The sequence below is a fragment of the Tachysurus vachellii genome, chromosome 8 (assembly GCF_030014155.1).
Source record: "Tachysurus vachellii isolate PV-2020 chromosome 8, HZAU_Pvac_v1, whole genome shotgun sequence".
NCBI lineage: Eukaryota > Metazoa > Chordata > Actinopteri > Siluriformes > Bagridae > Tachysurus > Tachysurus vachellii.
Genome location: NC_083467.1, coordinates 25131439 through 25152431, shown reverse-complemented (window position 1 = coordinate 25152431; position 20993 = coordinate 25131439). Strand labels below are relative to the sequence as shown.

At 37.1% G+C, this 20993-nt stretch overlaps 1 protein-coding gene across 1 annotated transcript in view; it reads right to left on the bottom strand.

Moving 5' to 3' along the window:
* ttn.2 (titin, tandem duplicate 2) overlaps window positions 1–16794 on the bottom strand; it is a 170644-nt gene extending 153850 nt beyond the window's left edge. Inside the window, exons 1-23 of the mRNA XM_060877043.1 lie at window positions 16589–16794; window positions 14860–14963; window positions 14392–14595; window positions 10849–11136; window positions 10518–10606; window positions 10224–10432; window positions 8521–8782; window positions 8155–8313; window positions 7667–7795; window positions 6435–6662; window positions 6228–6341; window positions 5358–5594; window positions 4930–4995; window positions 3619–3877; window positions 3445–3490; window positions 3141–3359; window positions 2919–3061; window positions 2235–2407; window positions 1924–2154; window positions 1253–1491; window positions 552–793; window positions 285–449; window positions 35–203 (exon numbers count right to left, since the gene is read on the bottom strand). Coding sequence (XP_060733026.1) covers window positions 35–203; window positions 285–449; window positions 552–793; window positions 1253–1491; window positions 1924–2154; window positions 2235–2407; window positions 2919–3061; window positions 3141–3359; window positions 3445–3490; window positions 3619–3877; window positions 4930–4995; window positions 5358–5594; window positions 6228–6341; window positions 6435–6662; window positions 7667–7795; window positions 8155–8313; window positions 8521–8782; window positions 10224–10432; window positions 10518–10606; window positions 10849–11136; window positions 14392–14595; window positions 14860–14950 — 3962 coding nt within the window. The 5' untranslated portion in view covers window positions 14951–14963; window positions 16589–16794. The remainder of the gene's footprint in view (window positions 1–34; window positions 204–284; window positions 450–551; window positions 794–1252; window positions 1492–1923; window positions 2155–2234; window positions 2408–2918; window positions 3062–3140; window positions 3360–3444; window positions 3491–3618; window positions 3878–4929; window positions 4996–5357; window positions 5595–6227; window positions 6342–6434; window positions 6663–7666; window positions 7796–8154; window positions 8314–8520; window positions 8783–10223; window positions 10433–10517; window positions 10607–10848; window positions 11137–14391; window positions 14596–14859; window positions 14964–16588) is intronic.
* Window positions 16795–20993: the final 4199 nt, after the last annotated feature.

Sequence of the window (20993 nt, the reverse complement as noted above, 5' to 3'; positions counted from 1 at the left end):
TTTTCAGCAATACATTTTAATGTAGAATACTCACTTAATGTTTGGATACTTATGAGCAGAGACTATGTCACTGTTTTTCAGCCAGACAATGTCAGGGAGAGGGTTTCCAATGGCTTTGACCGCCAACTCAACCAAGGTACCTTCCTTGACACTGACATTCCTTAGCTTTTCAATGAACTGTGGTCTAATCAAGTTTTCCTTAGCTATAAAATAAAGAGAGAATTTAGTTTGCATAATGATTTCATAGTATACGCTAGCATGGGGGGAAAAAGGTGAAAAATTACCTTCTACAGTTAGAGTCATAGAAACAGTAGTTTTTCCAGCCCTATTCTGAGCAACAACTGTCCATTCTCCAGAGTCATTAGGCATAGCAGGCACCACAATCATAGACTGCGTTCCATCCTCCTTCACCACAATCTTGTGGGTGTAGTCATTCACTACTTGTTGCCCTTTGTTAAAGAAAGACGTAATCATTAGGGTACATAATGCACAATTAGAATTATTAATTATTTATATATAAACATGCATCAATCATATATATCTGTACTTACCATTGTGGAACCAATAAGTTTCGGGCATGGGTCTTCCAACAACTTTCAAATCAAATCTTGCAGTCTGTCCTTCAGCACACCTGAAGGATGATGGTTTCATGACAAACACAGGTTTGTAAAGCCTTTCCAGCTGGGTCTCATCTGTCTCATCCAGTCTGCGAGCAGGAGAACGGCTAACAGAACGTGCAGGGGAACGTCCAGGGGAGAGGCTAATGGAGCGTGCAGACATTGGGGATTCAGACCTAAAAAAAAATGACAAATTCATCTTATTTTTACTTAATTTATTATATGGCAGCCACATATGTAATTAAAGAAAAAAAAAAACACAATCTGGCATTCTAAGAAAATAATCAAGTATGTTATATGCATATAGAAATGTACACAGAATATTTTCCTGTAAGACCATGTCCCAATGTTTTTTGTTCTTCTTTTACTATACATTATACATTTATTTATAGTTACCATTTAATATTTTGGAATGTCCATGAAAGAAGTCCACGTTATCACATTTGTGCAAATACACCAACTATAATCTGTTCATTAAACTATGTTGAGCTTCTTCTATATAAATCCTAGTTAAACTGATGCTACTATGGAAACAGTAGCATATAATAATGAGAATATTTACATAAACCTGTTATATTTGATCAACAGCTCTTTGACATGTCATAATTTCCAATGTTACAAGAAGAAAAACTTACTGTACTCTCTTCATTGCTTCTGTCTGAGGATAAAAAGGCTGAGCAGCAGCTGTGGACTCCACGTAGAGTTTTCCAGAGCTGACGGCATTACCCTTCATGTTACTAGCTAATGCTGTGTAGACTCCCTCATCTTCTGGCAACACCACGGGAAGACGCAGAGTGGCTCTTCCATCCTGAAGAACCTCCATCTGATAACGGCCTCCATGCTTGATGCGCTTGCCATCTTTGTACCATGCAATCTATTACAGGGGTTTGTAGATGTCATAGTTTAGAACACAATGTTAAATTCAATGTTTTGAACACATAAAGCTATAATGGCTGATAAAATGTACTGTAAGGAAGCTAGAATATCTTAGCTTGACTGATTGCGTAATCATTATCATTCAATCAATTATTTATTTAGCACCTTACAGCAACCTAAGTTGTACCTATGTTGAAAAAATAATAAATAAATAAATAAATAAATAGATAAATTTAGACATTCTAAATAAGTGGGTTTTAAGTTTGCCTTTAAACAAAGGCAGGTCAGTAATAGCATGTAACTCAAAGAGGAGGGTATTCTAGAGTTTACACAAGAGTGTTGCAATAACCTAGCCGTGAGCTAATAAAAGCATGACTGGCTTTCTCCAGTTCTAACTAGTACTAGTAGTAGTGGTAGTAGTAGTCAGTACCTTTGGCACGGGATTTCCTTCCATTTTGCAGTGGAATGTCACACCCATTCCCTCCATGATTCTGTAGCTTTTGACATGGGTGCTGAAAGAGGATCCTACTGCCTCGTGCTCAGCCGCACTCAGCAGCATTTCTTCTCCATCCTCAATCACTAGTTCACGATATGTAATCTTGAGGATCCTGAACTCAATCTCTTGAATGATTCTCACCTCAAGAGCAGAGATCTGGAATTCCTAATAATAAAACAGTCTAATTAGTTTTTGTTGGTGCTGATATGATGAATAAATTATTATAATGTTTAAATCATCTTTACCCTCTCTGATATGAATGTTGTCATTTGGGCTTGTTGTGCCATCCTTCTCTGCATGTCATATTCACTAAAGACCACAGGGGGCAAATCTGCCACTTTGGGCTCCTGACCCACTGTAGTGGTCACTTCTGTTTTGTATGTCACATCCAGGGTTTTCATATAAGCTTCATATTCCTCTATAAAGTGACAATATTATAATAATAGTATCAATATTAACACGTAATGATTAACAATTTATACCACAGAACTAGTGACAAGTGCTCAATTCTGATAGGTCCAAAAGTTCTATAACAGCATGGCTCAAAGGATAGGATCCAAGCTTCATTTATATGAATGTGTTCATTCTAATACATTATAATTTCTGTTCTCCACATACAATTTGACACACAGTTAATAATAAAACAGAGGAAACAAAGACAGCTTGGTATGGGAAATACTATTTATGCCTGCTTTAACATAAATGATAACAGTAATGAACTCACTAACATTCAATAAGATGAAACATAACTGTTTAACACTATAATAACAGTTAAAAAAAATACTTGACTGCTGTGGTATAAGAGCGCTGTGGGATTTGCAGTTGTAAAATAATCAATACATCACACTAGCTTATCTTGATATTTTTCTATGACATCACTCCCCATTGTGTTTAATTTCTTACATCATTAATTTTTTTCTGTTACTGACCTTCTTCAAGAAGTCTTGTAGAGGTCGATATCTCTCCATGCTGGTTCTTGGCAGAGATAGTATACTCTCCGGCATCATCAGCAAATGTCATGGAGATTTCCAGCTTGCATTGTCCTGTGTCCTTATTGTAACTAACACGATATCTAAAGAATAGGAAGATAAATTTGCATTTCTACTCTAAATAAACTGAAAACTGTTTTCACTGTTGTGACTTGCACATACCTGTATCCTGATGTGAGTGGGACACCATTTTTCTTCCAGTAAATGTGAGGTTTGGGGTTGCCTCCAATCTGGCAAACAAACACAACACTGCCACCTTCCACAAGTTTCTGTGAAAGTGGTTTCTTCACAAAGAATGGCGCTACAGCTGCTCCAGCATCCACGGTCTCAGAGACAACTCCGACTTCTGACGTAACCACTTCTTTAGTCTCAATAATAGCCCTGAAGTATGGGAAATACGATTTTAAAGGTTTATAAAGTGTTGTGTTAATCATTATATGAAGAATATCAGGATTTCATTACTCACTGTTTCTCCGTAGTAATCTCGGCTCGGGTCTCAATCTCTTCTGACACTGAAATTTGAAATTGTAGTATGATGTTTATTTTGATCAAACAGAAATATTTAATGAAGCTCATAGAGTAAGTAAGAAAATAAAACTTCCTAAAGTTACATTTGAAAGATAAAAATGAATAAGGAAACCTTTAACAAGCAGGTAGCAGGAGGTGCTGATTGTTCCAGCCTCGTTTGTTGCAGTGCAAGTGAAACGCCCACTATCCTCAGCAAAAGCCTCACGGATCACTAAACGGGCATATCCTTGCTCATATGTGATCTGGAAGTCAATAGAGCTTTCAATTCTGTAGTCCTCTCTGAACCACATAATGCCTGGTGTGGGGTGACCTGAGATCTGGCACTCCAGTGTCACGGACTCTCCTTCGGTAACAGTCATGTTCTTTAAGCCCTAAAGAACAGAACACAAAGAAAATTAGCATTAGCATTCACTAATACAAACATTTTCTCCACTGTGGGTAACTGTCAACTAGTCAGGTGAGTTGGACAAAAGAGTAGTGAGGCAAATGGAAAGAAATTCAAAGTAAGAGTTCAGACTCTATGAAGGACTAAAGCAGTAAATTGCTTTAAAGTAGAATTCTACCAATAAGACTGCACCGGGATAGTAGTGGCTCAGCACCTTTTTTTTAATCCCATGATCACCTCCAAAGGAATACTCAATAAACCCACCTACTCCTAAAGTTATGTTTGTTGTCCTATAAAAATAAATAAAATTCGAATAAAATCCTCTACGGCATTGTGAATTACTTCATTGTATGTGTCTTGCAAAAGACAGAATTGAGAGCTACGCGTAGATGACAGAGACGGGTCCAGACTAGTTTTTGGATTTGAATCCTTGGGGTGAATGGGTTCCTTGGTTGAAATCTAAGTCATTATAAATCTAGAAAAATTTCCCAGATACTGCTATAGACATCCTCTAAAGCACTGCATAGCATCCTGTATCTTAACAGAGTTAAAAGGGCTGATCTGCTGACATACATGAGCTTCCATGATGCACACTATTAGTTCCAGAAGCAATGATTTCAGCTGAGCCACCACACAAGTTAATTTTAAGAATTGGTATGTTATTAAAATATGTAATATAATACACAGTTTCACATTTCTTGAACTGGCCTTCACAACTGTGTAGCCTAGGCACGTTAAAAATGGAAATGGAGTCTGTAATTTATAAGCCTGTATATGGCTATTAATTTGAGATTGATGCCTTATATGAGGTTGTTTATCAGCATTTAAGGACCCAAATAAAATAACCTAAAGGAGACTACTGTCCTGAATCAGTTTTTGCTTTTACTTTGGAAAACAATAGTTTACAATTTGTTTTTATTATTATTTAACTACTAAAATGAATGTTCTACAACCCCTAGTGCTAGAATATGTTTTTAATGTATATTGTATTAAAGTGTTAAAACAAAAAACAGGGGGAATGCACTTTTAAATACTTACAGCAACAACAGTCGGAGGAATACTTGGCTCCCTGACAACTGAGGGAACTGCAGCTGTTTCAAGAACCTGGGTAAAACAGAACATGATTTTAAACACTTTTGCCAACAAGATCACGTGTTACAGTCCGAGTTAGCGGTTGGGAAATGGGATAAAAAAAATGATGGAAAAAAGAAAATGGAAAAAAGGTGCATAAAATATTCTGAGAGAACTGTGATTAGAAAAGGCAGGGAGATGAGGCAGGTTGATAAGGCAGGCAGATGGGGCATGGAGAGGAGAGGAGAGTAGAGTAATCCACAGTTAAGAAAGTGAACTCTGAACTAATATCTGATCACACGAGTGATATATGACCAAAACAATTGTGATGAGGAACTTGTGAGATTAATGACAAACATTAGCTCATCTTGCAAGTATCAACCAAAATTACAAACCTGTGTCTCCCATTCCCCTGTATATGAAGCACCTATCTGTCTCTGTAAGTCTGTGTCGAAATGCAACTGATATCTCTCACTGGCGTCTCTAAATGGAGGAGGGGTAGGTTCTGGAGTCACTCTTGTCTCCACAATCTTATGAGTTGGTGGCTTCACAGGCTTGATGATCTTTTGGGCAGTATGAGTAGAAGACAACTCTTTTTGCAGTGTGGCAATAGCAGAGCCAGCTATTGAGACCTGACCAACCCAAGGAGAGCAGCATGAATCAAAAGGGCATAATTCATAACAATATGGGTTATTGTTTCTTTGATTAACCACTTCAAATGGGAATTATGAATAAAAGGATGGAGTCCATTGGGTTTTGTTATGTGATGGAATGGATTAACGAGGGTCAAATTTTAACAGAAATTAGAAATAAACAGAGAGCTGCCAGGTAAGAGGTCAAGAGAAAGGCCAAAGAGAAGCTATATGGATGTGTTAAAAGAGGACATAAAGTTAATGGGTGCGAGAGTAGAGGATGCCATGGATAGAGTTAGGTGGAAACAGATGACTCGTTGTGGCGACCCTCTAACGTGAAAAGCCAAAAGTAGAAGAAGAGAAAGAAACAGAGAAAGAAACAGAACTCTGATTCTGTCATTATATCTGAGGTTATTTAGGGGTGATGGATTACATTTTATTTAGAATGAATGACTGTAGTATTATTTCTTTCTTAAAGTTGCATGTCAGGCAAGCAGGATAAATGAAGCATTTACCATATGGAACTGACTGAAAATCAATTATCTATTTATTTACCTTGTCCAATTGAATATCTTACAAACAAATGATTTGACTATAAGGATATTCTGCTTGCCTGATATAACTGCCGCTTACCTCATAGCTATGATCAGGTTTAGGAACAGTAACTTTTGAAACTGTGAAATGAGGAACTGGGGATGGGGAAAGGCCAGAATCCACCTGGGCCTTAACCTCAGTAGTTCTTTGGATCTAATGTAAATCAACAAAAATCAGGTTGATGAATTGGAAATAACCCACCAGCTTTCAGTGAATAAAAGTAGCCCGTCATAGAACACTTCTAACCTGGCTGACATGAACTTTCTGCTCGATGGAAGAGCTCGGTATATCACTGGGAATTTGCAACACCTCCATTTTACTTGCAGCCTGTTGCATAGAACTTAGCACTGCCTGTTGTTTAATGTCCGTTTCCTCTTCAGCCAAAGCACTCTCAACATGCACAGGCTTTCGTTCACGTGCTTGCTCCACCGCAGCAAGCACTGTAGCCACAGCTCCAGCCTTTTTCTCATGACCCTGGCAATAATAAGTATTAATTGTAATCTAATACAAAGACAGACATTATGTTGTTTGTCAAAGATGCTCTCAAATCTATACATTGTGGGTAAATTCAAATTACAGCATTTCAAAAGCACACAATAACGTGTGCTTTTACAGAGTTTGCTGTGCAGTGATGTTAGTAAGTTGGGTGCACAATAATGAATCAAGTTATACACAATGAAATCATATAGTAATGTGCATTCTATAAACTTAGGGACATATTCTGAGAAACTAAAGTTAAAAAGTTACATCAATGTTTATGCAGTTGTCCCACTCAGATAATGTATATGGGCTGCATTCACACAGCCAAGGGTTTTTCATAAGTAAAAAGCATCTGAGATGTATCTCATAAAGTATATAAAATTAACAAAAGAAGTGTTTTTTTTTCCCTTTGCTTTAGATTATATGATAACGTAAATGCAAAACAACCTTTAAAAATTTTGCTGTATGTCTCATGGCAGCCTCCTTTGATACGTTTTTGGCTTTATTGTTCATAAATTTTAGAGGATACATCTAAAGAGTTACCCTGCATTCTTTGTAAGCTCTTTCAGGGCCATGGTTTCAGAGACAGGATGAAACCAAGAATATAAAAAGACAATCATGCAGAAAAAGCTGATCTTTTATATATATCTTATTTTTATATTAATCAGAATAATTTCACTGGTAAAAGACTGGAGATTGAATGTGATTCATTTTTTCTGAACACAGCCACAAACCTCCAAATGTAAAAGGGCACACACACTTATGCAACAAGGCTATTGTAACTTTTTTCTGTTTCCTATTTTCTGCTTAAAGTACATTGTGATTTTTTACATATTGAGGATGGAACATACAGTATATGTATGTTTTCAAGAGATGACATAACTGTTTAGTGTCATGTTAGTTGAAATGGTGAACTTTTAGAACGTTTCATTCAAAGTGCTCTCAGCACACCGACATGAATGTCACCGACAAACTCAAGGATGATGACTTATGGGTACCTGCTCCTGGGAGGCAAAAGTGTAATGGCTAGAAGTTGTTTCCATAGTTGTTGTATGATCTGGGAGAGAACCAATGGCCTCTCGCTCAATATCCTGCTCAAGAAGTGTCATGGATGAAATATGCTTCATCTGTTTTGCCAACAAGGAAAATAACAGTTGTCTTAGTTTCTTCATAGCTGATGTGAATGATGTTTTGCTGTTAGTATAATGTGTAGATGAATATTTTCCATAGTGGACAAAACAACTTAAAATTAGTCTTCCAGGGTTTCTGTGATTCCAGAGATGGCAGAAAAAATAAAAAGCAATATAAATTGTAAAAATAAAAATCTCAGTGGTGTGACAAGCGATATGAATTTGAAAAGGGTAATGAGAAAAATGTACATAACAGCTTGGAAAGGCAAAATGATGTTTATGGAGGTCAATGGATGCACCAGGATGGAGGTGAATTAAAAGGTTGGATGAGTGACCATGTCACTAAATGACCAAACTACCTGCTCGGTCGGAAGTGCAGGAAGAACAGTAGCAGTGGTGCTCTCTACACCTTGAGGCTCTGCTGAGCCAGCAAAAGGCTTGCGACTACGAGCCTGGTCCACTGCTGCCACCACAGTGGCAACAGCAACAGATTTGTCATCCATGCTTTGCTGTTCCTTTCACACATGCAAGTAAAATTAGGATGCAACATAAAATACATGTTTGTTCATGTTTTCGCCAGTATTTCAAGTAGATACATAATAATGCATCATTTCAAAAGCTAAAGACACCAGCACCTTTCATTTATTCATTCACAATTTATACCTTATGGATAAGTAGATTTCCTCTCATTTACATGCATGAAAATCATGTATTCTGCCCACCTCTTTGACAGCGACGCCGCTGACTTGTTGCTGCATGGCAACTGAGCCTTCCCAGCGCTGCTCCATGCGGACCTGAGTAGTGGTTTGAACCTTCGCAGCTCTCGCTGCCATGCTGGCAACGTAGCTGGATTCGGATACATATCCCGCCTGTTTCCATGGAGGCAGGACCTCTGTGATCTGAGTAACCTGTTTTCGGGTCATCACTGGGGACTTGACAGGCCTGATTGGAGATATGGACAGTCTTGTGGAGGGGGATACAGTTCTGAAAATAAAAGAAAAGATTCAGGTCAAGTTGGACTAAAAAGTATTTAGACAATTTTTTCCTTTAATTTTAATCCCTGATTACAGAAACAAAATCCACCCTGAATGATTTGCATATTTCATTCATTCATTCATCTTCTACCGCTTATCCGAACTACCTCGGGTCACGGGGAGGCTGTGCCTATCTCAGGCGTCATTGGGCATCAAGGCAGGATACACCCTGGACGGAGTGCCAACCGATCGCAGGGCACACACACTCTCATTCACTCACGCAATCACACACTATGGACAATTTTCCAGAGATGCCAATCAACCTACCATGCATGTCTTTGGACCGGGGGAGGAAACCGGAGTACCCGGAGGAAACCCCTGAGGCACGGGTAGAACATGCAAACTCCATACACACAAGGCGGAGGCAGGAATCGAGCCCCCAACCCTGGAGGTGTGAGGCGAACGTGCTAACCACTAAGCCACCGTGCCCCCTACTGATTTGCATATTAATATTTGTATTTTACATCTAATCTTCAGTGACATCTGATATTTATTTTGTAATCACATTATGATTAGGACTTTTTCACTCAAATTCTTTTATTTGGCATTTTAGTCTATTTTCACTTAGAATATCTGCCTGCTGATAGTAATGCTTTGGGAATTAGCTCTTGCTTCACCTCTACTTGATATGCAACAGCAAGCAGCATTGTCTATGTCTCACACCTCCTCCTCTGTACACTCCGCTCAAAGCAATAAGGCTCCAGTGCTTCAAATTTTATTTATAATTTGGCCATCATGCTTGTCATTTCATAGATTGCTAACGAGCAGAGCTGTCATATAACTCTGTCATTGAACTGCATTGAATTCTTGAATTGTGAGTCTATTTTGTTTTCATTTTTAACCTCTAAAGCAAAACCAGACCGTTATACTGATAGTGTAACTGGTGTAGAAATTTCCCCACTTGACATCTGCTCAGCACATAGGAATAGAGTCCAACAAGTGCTTGCTAATAGACTGTAAGTAACCCTGTTCCCTGAGATCTACTGCCTGTAGAATTTACTTCCACGCCTAATCTACTAAATTTTCAGAGGAAAAAAACTCAGAGGAAACACTATTTTGGCAGATGCCCTTATCCAGAGCAACCCACATTTGATCTCATTTTATACAACTGAGCAACTGAGGGTTAAGGGCCTTGCTCAGGGGCCCAGCAGTGGTAGCTTGGTGGACCTGGGATTCAAACTTACAACCTTCCAATCAGTAGCCCGACACCTTAACTACTAAGCTTCCATATCACCCACACAGATGCTGGGAGAACATGTGAAACTCAATACCAAAAGAAACCCAAGTTAAGGATAGAGCCAGAGATCCTTTCACTATGCTTCACCACTATTCCATATTATCATAAATTGATGAAGTCAAAATATGATGTGGAATATTTAGGAAGTCGTTACCTGACAGGAGTCGGTGTAGGTGCCTTCACATGCCTCACAGGAGAAGGTGACTGTTGTCGAGTAACTGAAACTTTAGTCACAAGAGATGGAGGGGACTTGGAGGTTGGTTTGGGTGGCACACGTGGTGGAGTCTTGTGGGCCATCTGAGTCAGAATACCTCCTTCCACATGCATCTGCATGGACGCGGCCTCAAAGTGGGTTTCCATTTTCTGTGGATCGCCCAAAAGCCAGATATTAACAGAGCGGCTCTGTGTTGACAGTAAACTCTGCTTAAAAGTAAGGAATATTGATTACCTTTTCCATTCTGGTTTGGCGGGTCTGTGAAATCTGAGAGCTTGAAATGACTGTCTTAATTTTCTTAGCAGGCACAGCTTCCTCTTCACCTGCACAGTTGGTCATTTTAGTTAGTATTATAGAGTTTGGTATGCACCCAGATATATCCATCAAAATTCAAGTCATAACGAATGTTATAATTAGCTAAAGAGATAAAACTATCATTTCTGTGACCCTCTGAAACCTAACCTATTAACACTCACTTTCATAGTTGAAATTCGTATTACATACAAATAATTAATATTTCCAAACCTTCAGGATACAAATCCACAGGTATATTGTAAGAATTTACCTTGAACCAGTAGTTCTGCAGTTGAAGTGGCACGTCCGCTGCTGTTAGAGGCACTAACCGAGTATGTACCAGAGTCTTCAGGAAAAGCCTCGGCAATCAACAAACTGTAAAGGTCTCCATCTTGAACAATCTGAAAGTCAGCTGAGCTCTGAATCTCAGCTCCCTCTCTGAAAAACTTCACCACAGGTGTAGGGATTCCTGTCACACGGACATCCAGTCTCACTTTGCTTCCTTGTCTCACAGTCATGCTTTGTAGTCTCTGAATAAAGTTGGGCGGTGCAGTTTCCGCTAAAAGACAATCCATACATAGCGTTACCAGAGAGCAAGCTATCAAAATGAAGAAAAAAATAAATCTGACAATGTGGTGTTATTACTAAATTTTTGACCTGTTGTAAAGCATTATAGATTCAGGTAGTATTTCCTCTGAATTCTTTCATTAGCTAGCAGACTAGCACAGAATACTTGTTAGTGCTTTTGCTTATCTAATGATGATGCTCTGATAACTTTGATATGTTAAGCTGTAATTTACAAAATTTGCATGCACATTAAAGGATGATTTTTGTCCATTATACATAAGATACACATACAAATACTTAAATAGGCTTTAAATTATCACTGCAAAAACTGCCTAAAGTACATAGTATAATCTCTAACCTTCATTTATATCAATTATGTGGTTTTATTTGCTTTTGACATTTAGATTTAGATTAGATTTTTCTGGAAATTACTGGTGGCCTTATAGCTGTTTGCATAATCCAAGCTTATTTGCTTAATATTGCTTGATTTATTTGTTTATTCAAAAAGCATAATTCATGTTAGTTTATCCTAAGCCCCATCACCCACACCACCCAAAATCTGTTCTTTCATTTCTTTCATTAAAGCTAATATTTTGCTTTTAGATAGCGCTTACCTAGAATTCACTCATAAAAAATAATTAACTCTTAATATTACAAATCTAGTGTTAAGTAGAGATGAGCCGGATACTCGACTGAAACGAGTATCTGGTATGGATAAAGCACTTCTGCCGAGTACGAGTATTATACGAGTAATATGAGTCAATATCTGTGCTCGGATTGAATGAAAATCCTCATTGGGTAGCTGATTGTGTCAGCGTTCTGTGATAGGCTAGTCACAGTGCCCCTCGCCTACACACATACAGATGTATTGTGTTGCTGTGTCTCGCTCTGCTCACTCACAGTCACACACAGAACAGCTCTCTGTCTCTCCCTCAGTCACTCGGGTTCGCGGGTCTTTTCCGTTAACGTTTAGGGTTTCTTCAGCTTTTTACTTCGGGTTGTAACGTTAATAATACGTACTTACTAACCAGTAGAGTTCTGGTAAACGTGGGTTCGTTCAGACGTGGTGCTTGCTTGGTAGAATGCGACTCGCATTGCGTCTCTGCCTGTCGGAGATTTTTTTCTTTTTTAAACCTTCAGCTGTCTCTAACCAGTAACCAGACACTGAGTGTCTGACACGTTTTTGCTGTATTTCATAAAAACATAAAGGTAGTAAGCTAGTGTTATAAATATTACAAATAAATTATTACCGGTTAAAGCCCCGCCCATTTCAAGACAAGCCCCGCCCACTCCGAGTACGGATACGGATAATTCATATGGTTAACAGATACAGATACAGATAATGCTGTACTCGCTCATCCCTAGTGTTAAGTAATATTAGCTGTAATCTTCAAAGCTACAAAGCATTAGCACCTGTCAAATTCTAGCAAGTGGTAGCTTTTAGAATCAAATTTCCTTGAAAACCAAAACCACTTTGCAGTAGGTGCTAATAATACAACTACATACAGTAGCTGTAACTTATGAATAGATCTCGGCAGGCATGAATACCAGCTGCTGTCCTAGCATTCACTCAACAAACACCTAATTCAAACACAACACAACACAACTTAAAAACAAACATAATCTATACACAACCTTGGCACAATATGCGATGCAACACAATGTAAAAACACTGTCTAATCTGCCGCCACAATGACACCGAAATGTAATTTAAACTCAATCCAAGCAGAATTGAAACACAATCAGCACAATGCAAATGAATCAAAATTACAGTCCACACACAACTTAGACTTCATTATTACTATGGACAAAGACAAAATCCTTGTACATGTAAACACATGGTACTCAAACGTGATTCTGATTCTGAAACACAATTGAAATAAATCCAAACATAATCTAAATGCACATCAAATACAAACTGAGTTTAAAAACATTGTAAATATAATTTAAACACAATCCAATCAGAAATCCAACATAATATAAAAATCCAGACACAATCTAAAAAAATAAAAAAAAAATTAAATGCAAGTTAAACAAATCTAAAAATTAGAACACAATCCAAGCAGAAAAATAATACACACAAAAAATGTAAATGCAATGTAAAATTATAAAAAATGTTAAATTATTGTAAAATTATAAAATATATATAATTATAAAAAATATATATGTAACAATGGTGTTTAGTGATTTTCACTGTTACAAGATAACTGAAAAACTGAAAAAAAATGATGCTTTAAAGCTTTAAGAATCACCACTTTACTGTTGTGTTTCAAGATAGATAGATAGATAGATAGATAGATAGATAGATAGATAGATAGATAGATAGATAGATAGATTCTCAAACCTCAAAATAAATATACTCCCATTTTCAACCCTGACATAAATCTTCACATCACATGTTGTACCTTAGAGCCTATTTACACTGTACTATAAATACATGTGCTTAATTCTCTTGGACATGATACCCATAACAGCCTTTAACAGCATATCCAATTTTGATTTGGCAGATATCTCTATTTCACATAACCATAACCTTTACATGTAGTTTCTGGATGTTTACACAAAAACAGCAGTGAAATGTGTTAAGAGGCATGTATATGGCCATGTAATTTAAATATATTTATGATAACTGACAGTAAAATCTATTTAATAGGGACATATTAAAAGAATGTTAAAAAGCATGACAACACATTATTGAATGCCCCAAAAAACACATAAGCTGCATTTCAAACTGCATACTTTACATACGTTCTGTGTGAATAGTGTCTTCACATTGAGAAATTCAGGGAGATATAGTTTACTTTTAATACTCTGATGTGTGGAAGGTTGGATACTTATTTGTCTGATGGGGAAAAAGCAAGGGCATTTTGTGCTTTGTCAGTATTCACGTCATGCAGTGTTCTTTGTGCTGGCCTGTGTTATGTGCATCTCAATATCAATTAAAAAAACAAAAACATACACAGGGCACTTATGCACTTTTTGCAGTCTACTCCAGGGGCAGACTAGAGCAGTAGCTAGAGGTGCAGGGTCATCAAGCTGTGCTATGGTTTAAATTTTACTAAAATGCAGTTGGTCGACTGAGAATTTTGTTCAGCCATGTATGTAATTTAAAAGCAAAGAGTTTAATCGCAATGTTTTGATTTTAAAAATGTAATTGAAAAACTTTCCAGTATCCGTGTAGTAATTTTGCTATTATGAAATAAAATATAAAAAATAAAGGACAACATTCTAGGAGATGTTCTCCTACCTGTAACCAGGAGTTCAGCAGTGCTAGTGGCTTGTCCGGCTCCATTGGTGGCTCTCACAGAAAATCTTCCACTGTGTGCGGCTGTCACGGCGGGGATCTTCAGAACAGCGCGGCCTTCGCTGAACGAGATCTGAGCGCCGGGCAGAGCGGCAGTAGAAAGAACCTGGCCATCACGAAACCAGCTCACCTCAGGAACTGGATTACCTGATTCATTGATAAGATTCTTATTAGCAAGAGCTATTTTGATTGCAAATAAATCAATTTTTAATTAATGCAAAGTTTTTAATTAATATGATACTAAAGAAACTTTTTTTTATTTCAGTCATAAATGTTTCAGTAAATTAGATGACTCCTCTGTAATACAGGTAATGTAAGAATAATCTAGAATTGATGTTATTGAGGGCATTTGGGACATTGGGACATTTTATGACTTTTCCTCACAAACAAGAAATCAGAAGGCCTCCTTACCACTAATTTGGGCTTCGAACGTTGCAGCACTACCCTCAAGTGCCACAACGCTCTGAAGCGGCTGTGTAAATGTTGGCGCTTGCGTTGCCATGATGGTGGGCACCCTGAGAGAAAGACAAATGCAAAGCAATGATTACTGCTTATTTACCATGAAGAGTCAACCAGTCATAATTAGCAAGATATTACAAGTGATGGGCTGGGTATTTTTAGCTGTAGTTAAACTGAATAATCATTGTAATGACACCCCAGCAGCTGACTGAAGAGCAGCTTGTCACTTGAAAGATCAGTGACTCCATGGGGTCTGAGTGCTAGGCCAAACCTTCGCATCTAGCACCAACTGACAGCTCACAGACATGACAGTAACAACTGGTGCCTTTGGATTTTCTGTCACCTCATTTACAATGACTTTTCACTTCTGTCACCTTCCTCTAGCACTTACATATGCAACAGATATCCTAATTTAATGGTTTACAACTTTGGTTATTTAGGGAGGTTTCTTTATTCTGCTTGTTATCATATAATCATATAATGATGCTATATATAAATGACACTGAATAGTTCATTCCCGGTGACTAATGTGAGATGTTTAAGTGTATACACACACATCAAATCTGTTTATGGCTGCTGTGTCTGATATGCATGCATGATCACAGAATTATTTCAACTTTTCTAGTAGAAATTAAATATTTCTTTATCTTAATATTTTCAATATCAAAAAACTCTTTTATGAAGCAATACCGTTTTTATAGGAATAGGGGGTTTGTAACCAGAACTTTTAAAATGGCCAGGCAGCTGCACATGACCTTTACCTAAAATAGCTTGTGCATCTGTGCCAATAAAATGGATCTTAAATAAGTAAGTAGATAAATATTGGATTCAAAATAATATAGTCAAATAAACCAAAAATGAATGTTATAATTCATACTTAGCTCAAAACATTAAGAGCACATAGGACTAATTACAGTGTATGTACATTTAAGTTTAATTATTTAATTTTAAGAGGCTTAAATAATAATTTGTATAAAACTTAGCAAAGGAATTAAACATAAAAATAAATAACCGATCGTATCTGTCCTACATTTAGCAACCAAACCAAGCACAAATTAATTATTTCAAAGTTTTGAAAGACTCTGTTTGAATGCCACATACTGTAGATGATCAACCATCTGTACAAAATATTTAAAGAATAATGTAAAGTCACATCATCAATTGTCTCATGGTAAATTCAGGAGTGACAAAGTTTTGTGAAAAACTAAAAAACTTCCTTAGATATTGATGCCTGAGTGTCACAAAAGGCTGAGTCTAAAAATAATCAGCCCCTTTGCTTGATTGACAGTCACCATGTGGCACATAGCTGGAGGTGCAACTGATAGCCCTGCTGCTGATTCCCTTAAAAAGTCATCACGGCCGAGCTGGGACACCACTCTAATGCTATCACAGGCTATTCTTGGCTTTTCTCAAACCATCGCACCATATAATAACCTTGGGGGAAGAAAAGTTGCAATCTAAAATAAATTATTGTGTGAAACAACAGGTCTACCTTCTTCTTCTTTTTCCCAACCCTCAGCAGGGCCACAGCTGTGCATCAACATGTCTTTGCCAGTGTTTCTTCAAATTGTTATTTTATTATTATTGATCACAAAACACAAAACAGCAAATTGCCAAGCATGCATTTTAGACAAGTACAAAGTGTCCAGAATGTAAGTAGAAGGGCAATAAGCTTACTTACTTGTATCCACAAGAGTGCCTTAAACTGTGGGGACAAAGCCCAAAGAGGTCTTAGTCTTCTGAAACAAACTCCTTATCCAGAAATGTTTTCCAAAATCCAGTGTGAGAACGGTTGAGCCTCAAGAATATTCCCAAAAAACAAAACTACACAGGTTGGGATCCGTGTAGTTTTGCTTTTCCCCAAGCAATCCCTACACCCGAGGCAAGGCTGGGAATGCTCCAACTGCTCAGAAGTGCTAATTCGTTACTTTTACTTTATATACCTCGAGACCTGACAGCATCATCACCTCATCTCCACAGCCTATTGGATAGTCGGGGCATCATGGGAGATGGAGGCCATTTTATGCAAAGTCACACCTGTCACTCACTTAACACTGGCCAGGCTGAAATACAGGATGTTCACCAACCCCCTCTGAAAACACACACACACACACACACATACACACACACACACACACACACACACACACACACACAATATACTAGGTATATTATATCTTTGTCCATTTAACAAATATCACAAAGAATATTTGAGTGTACATTGACTAAGATTACAAAAATATAAAAAAGAGACATAAAATAAGAAAGTCAAACAGAGACTGTCCCTGTCGATCAGAGTTAGGGATTCCGCTCTCTGATTAACAAACTGTTAGTAAGAGACAAATTCCACACACACCATTTGTCTGTTTTACTTGATTTTTCCAAAAGCACTTCCTTTCTAAAAACTTAAAACATTTAACAAAAAACTACCAAACCGTTTAAGAGCAGTTAATACGGCTGTATAGAGATAGTCCGGTTTTCAGATTGCTAAAATAGAGACTAGAAGGAGGTTAAATATAGCCAATGATCCACCAAGAAAGAATTTCTGACTAACACGTGACTAATGCTTAACAATATATGTGAGTGTGAGACACAAATTTATTTAAATGTACATTATGTTTGCAACATTAAAATTATGACAGAAATGGAAATGCAGTCATCTTAAAAAATCCTTACACAAAGTCATACAGCATTTAAGATTTTACTGTTGTGTTATTTTGCCTGTCACACACATGATTAATCTGGACTCCATGCAGCTCCTGAGGTGAAATCCACACCCTGTCGCTTCATTCCCGATCTCACTGCTCTGATATTCTCTCACCACAGTTGATCTCCTCTCCAGCTGATATGGTGAATGGTGATCGAGCCACCTGGCTCACATTTAGGCTTTGTGACTGGTCTCTGTGTCTGATAAACAGATTACATATAGTCATATATTCTAATGTATCTGATATTTCCTATTATAATGCTCCAGTGAACTAAATATAAGATTACCTCTAGGCATAATGCTTACATTAAAAAGTTTTGATAGTTCACAGAATATCAAAATCTACTAAAGGCAGTAGAGCAGTATTGTATTTAGCTCATAAAATTCTTAATAGCCTTCCTGATGGTGTTTGGGGGTCAGACACACTCTCCCAGTATAAATGTAGATTAAAGACATATCTCTTTAACCAGACGTACACATAATACATCCCATAAACTTGTGCTCTAGTAGATTTGATCAAACGCACATTATCATCTAGTGCTGGTTTATATTATGAACAGCAGCCATCCCGAGGTTTCCAGAGATTATGCCAGCTCCAGTTATGTTCTGCTTCATGAAGACCTTCACTGAGAAGAGGCATCAACCCTGTGAGGATCCGGAGGCACCAAGAGATGTACCAGAGGAGGTTAAAAAGGAGATGCCAATACACAATTGTCGGACTGTATCTGACTGTAAAAAGGATATTATTCATAATAACACTCTCCGGTGTTTATAACAGTTTATAATCACACACGCTGTGTCATCCAGATGAGGAGGAGGTTTGAGTCTGTTTCCTCTCAAGGTTTCTTCCTCTTTCAGCTAAGGGAGTTTATCCTCACCTCAGTCACCTCAGTCACCTCAGGCTTGTTCATTGGTGATAAATACAAACACATTTAAATATGTCTAATATTAATCTTCAACTTTTTGTACTATGTTTATTATGTTCTGTGAAGCTGCTTTGAGACAATGTCCATTGTTAAAAGCATTATACAAATAAAATTTAATTGAATTTGATTGAATATTTGGTGGATTTCAAATGATGACAAATGCAACATGTAACCATTAAATGAAAAGTTTAAAAAATAATCACAAACAAAACTCATAGATGTCAGATGTTATTATATAAGTATAAAGCTGCTTCACGATACTGTCTTAAAATAATGAAAGATATAGACTGACAAAAAAAATAACAAACTTTAAAATTCCCAAAAAAAAGTTTGTTTGTTTTTGTTTTGTTTTTCTTCCCCATTTACCTCATTCATTCTTCCTTATCAACTTTATTGTAGTTAATACTGGACCTGGAAACAATCCCAAGAACACCCTGAATGATAAAGAGACACCAGTCCACATTCACACACTCATTCACACCTCAAGACAATTTAGAGTTCTCATTCCTCACAATACCTACAGTATCTTCTTTGTAAAGAGGTTGTAATACACAGTAAATTAGCTTGTTTAGCTTTAAGGTAAGTACAATTTTTATTGCATATTGGGTGTTTTATGATTCTTCTAATTATTCATGAAATATATTTTGGGGCTTCTGGACTTGATGAAGGTGACGCACCTTCTGCTGTTATGGTTGGATATCCTAAATATCTACATAAAGGTTTAAGTCCAGGTCTCCTCCTTTCGTCTGTAAAAAATAATGTCATTTAGATGCTTTACATTTACAGATAAAAAATGCTGCTGTAATCATGAAGATGGCTTCAACAGATGCACAACTTCAACAAGTCCTTTATCCTTTAGGTTCAAACTAGAATGGATTTCCTGGTTACACAGTTACACTTTTTGACCATATAGTAGACACTTAAAAAAGGAAACGATTTATAATCAATCACACTATCCAGTGTTGCTTAGATGTGGATGAGGTTTCCTTCTGAGTCTGGTTCCTCTCATCTCAGAGAATTATTCCTCATTCAGGCTTGATCATTAAAAAAATGAAAAAAAAAAAAAAAAAAAGAATTATTTATCATTTTCTGTAAAGCTGCTTTGTGAAAAACCTGATAGAAATAAAATTGAATTGTTCTGTGCTCATTCCAGGATTCACACATGTACACAGTATCTCAGTATCTAGTCTCAATCAGAAGAGGATGAATTCCATTTAACTCTGGTTTGTCTCAGGATTTCTTCCTTATGCAGTCTTACTGTATGAAGGGTTTTTCCCCCAGTGACCACTTGGCTTGTTCCACAAGGGTCTAAACCTTCCACTATATTTTTGTAAACCTATTATGCAATAATTATTTTTATTATTATGTACAGTATTATAGGAATTCACAAATTGTGAATTCACTTTGAGCAAAATTATTTTGGAGGAATGCCATTTATTTCCAGGATAAATGAGACTTGAAACCTAGCACTCTTCAGTCTGAAGATATTGTGTTGCTGTTTGAATCCCAGTTGGCCTTTTGCCTCATTTCCCTTTTCCATGTGGTTTTACAATCAGCAACCCCCAACATTAACAACAAAACACAGAATGGGCAACAATTTGCACCTCTTTCACTCATACCTCTATAGCCCAAAAGCTCTTCTTCTATTTTCTGTGAACTACTAACAGTGTTATTTATTATAGAAGGTCTAAAATGGTGATGACATTATGTATAAAGAATGCTCCCTAAAGTAACAAAGTAAATAAGATGGTTTTGCACTCCACAGATTATTAACCCACAACAGGACCCAGTTCTGTTAAATAGGAAACTGGTCATTTAATTGTAATGTATAGGCAATAAAAATGCTCCAGATCTGAAGAGGATGAGTACAGTACAGTACAGTACAGTCATTATATAAAAACCAGATAGAGCTGCACATGCTGTGTATCGCTGGAGTCGTTTGTGGTTTGACAGCCGACAAGTCAAGTCAAGTCAAGACGCTTTTATTGTCAATTCAACCGTATATAGGTGATGCAGAACATAGTAAAATTAAACACTGTTTCTCCAGGACCATAGAGCTACATAAAACAACACAGAGTTAAGGAATTAAAGTAAGCAAGTTAAAAAGATTATTATAAAGCCAAAGCATGGACATGTATGTTATCAAAAATATTTATATTGTATCACATTAAGAAAGAAAGATGAAAATGTTCAGATGATGGAATATAACTTTCTCTATTGTTAATACACATGTAAATATGAAATCTTTATATAATGTACATATTTTTGTTCCTTAAAATAATCATTTTCAAATTGTCAGCTCATTTGTGGACATTTTTTACACAATCCATTAGAAGGTACATCTTAAAGCATGTGCTCATTGCTTTAAGATTTGCCTTTCAGGTTTTTCCTAGCTGTCACTAGATGTAACCTGGTCATTTACATCATGGACTCTAGCGCACTAGAGTAGAGTA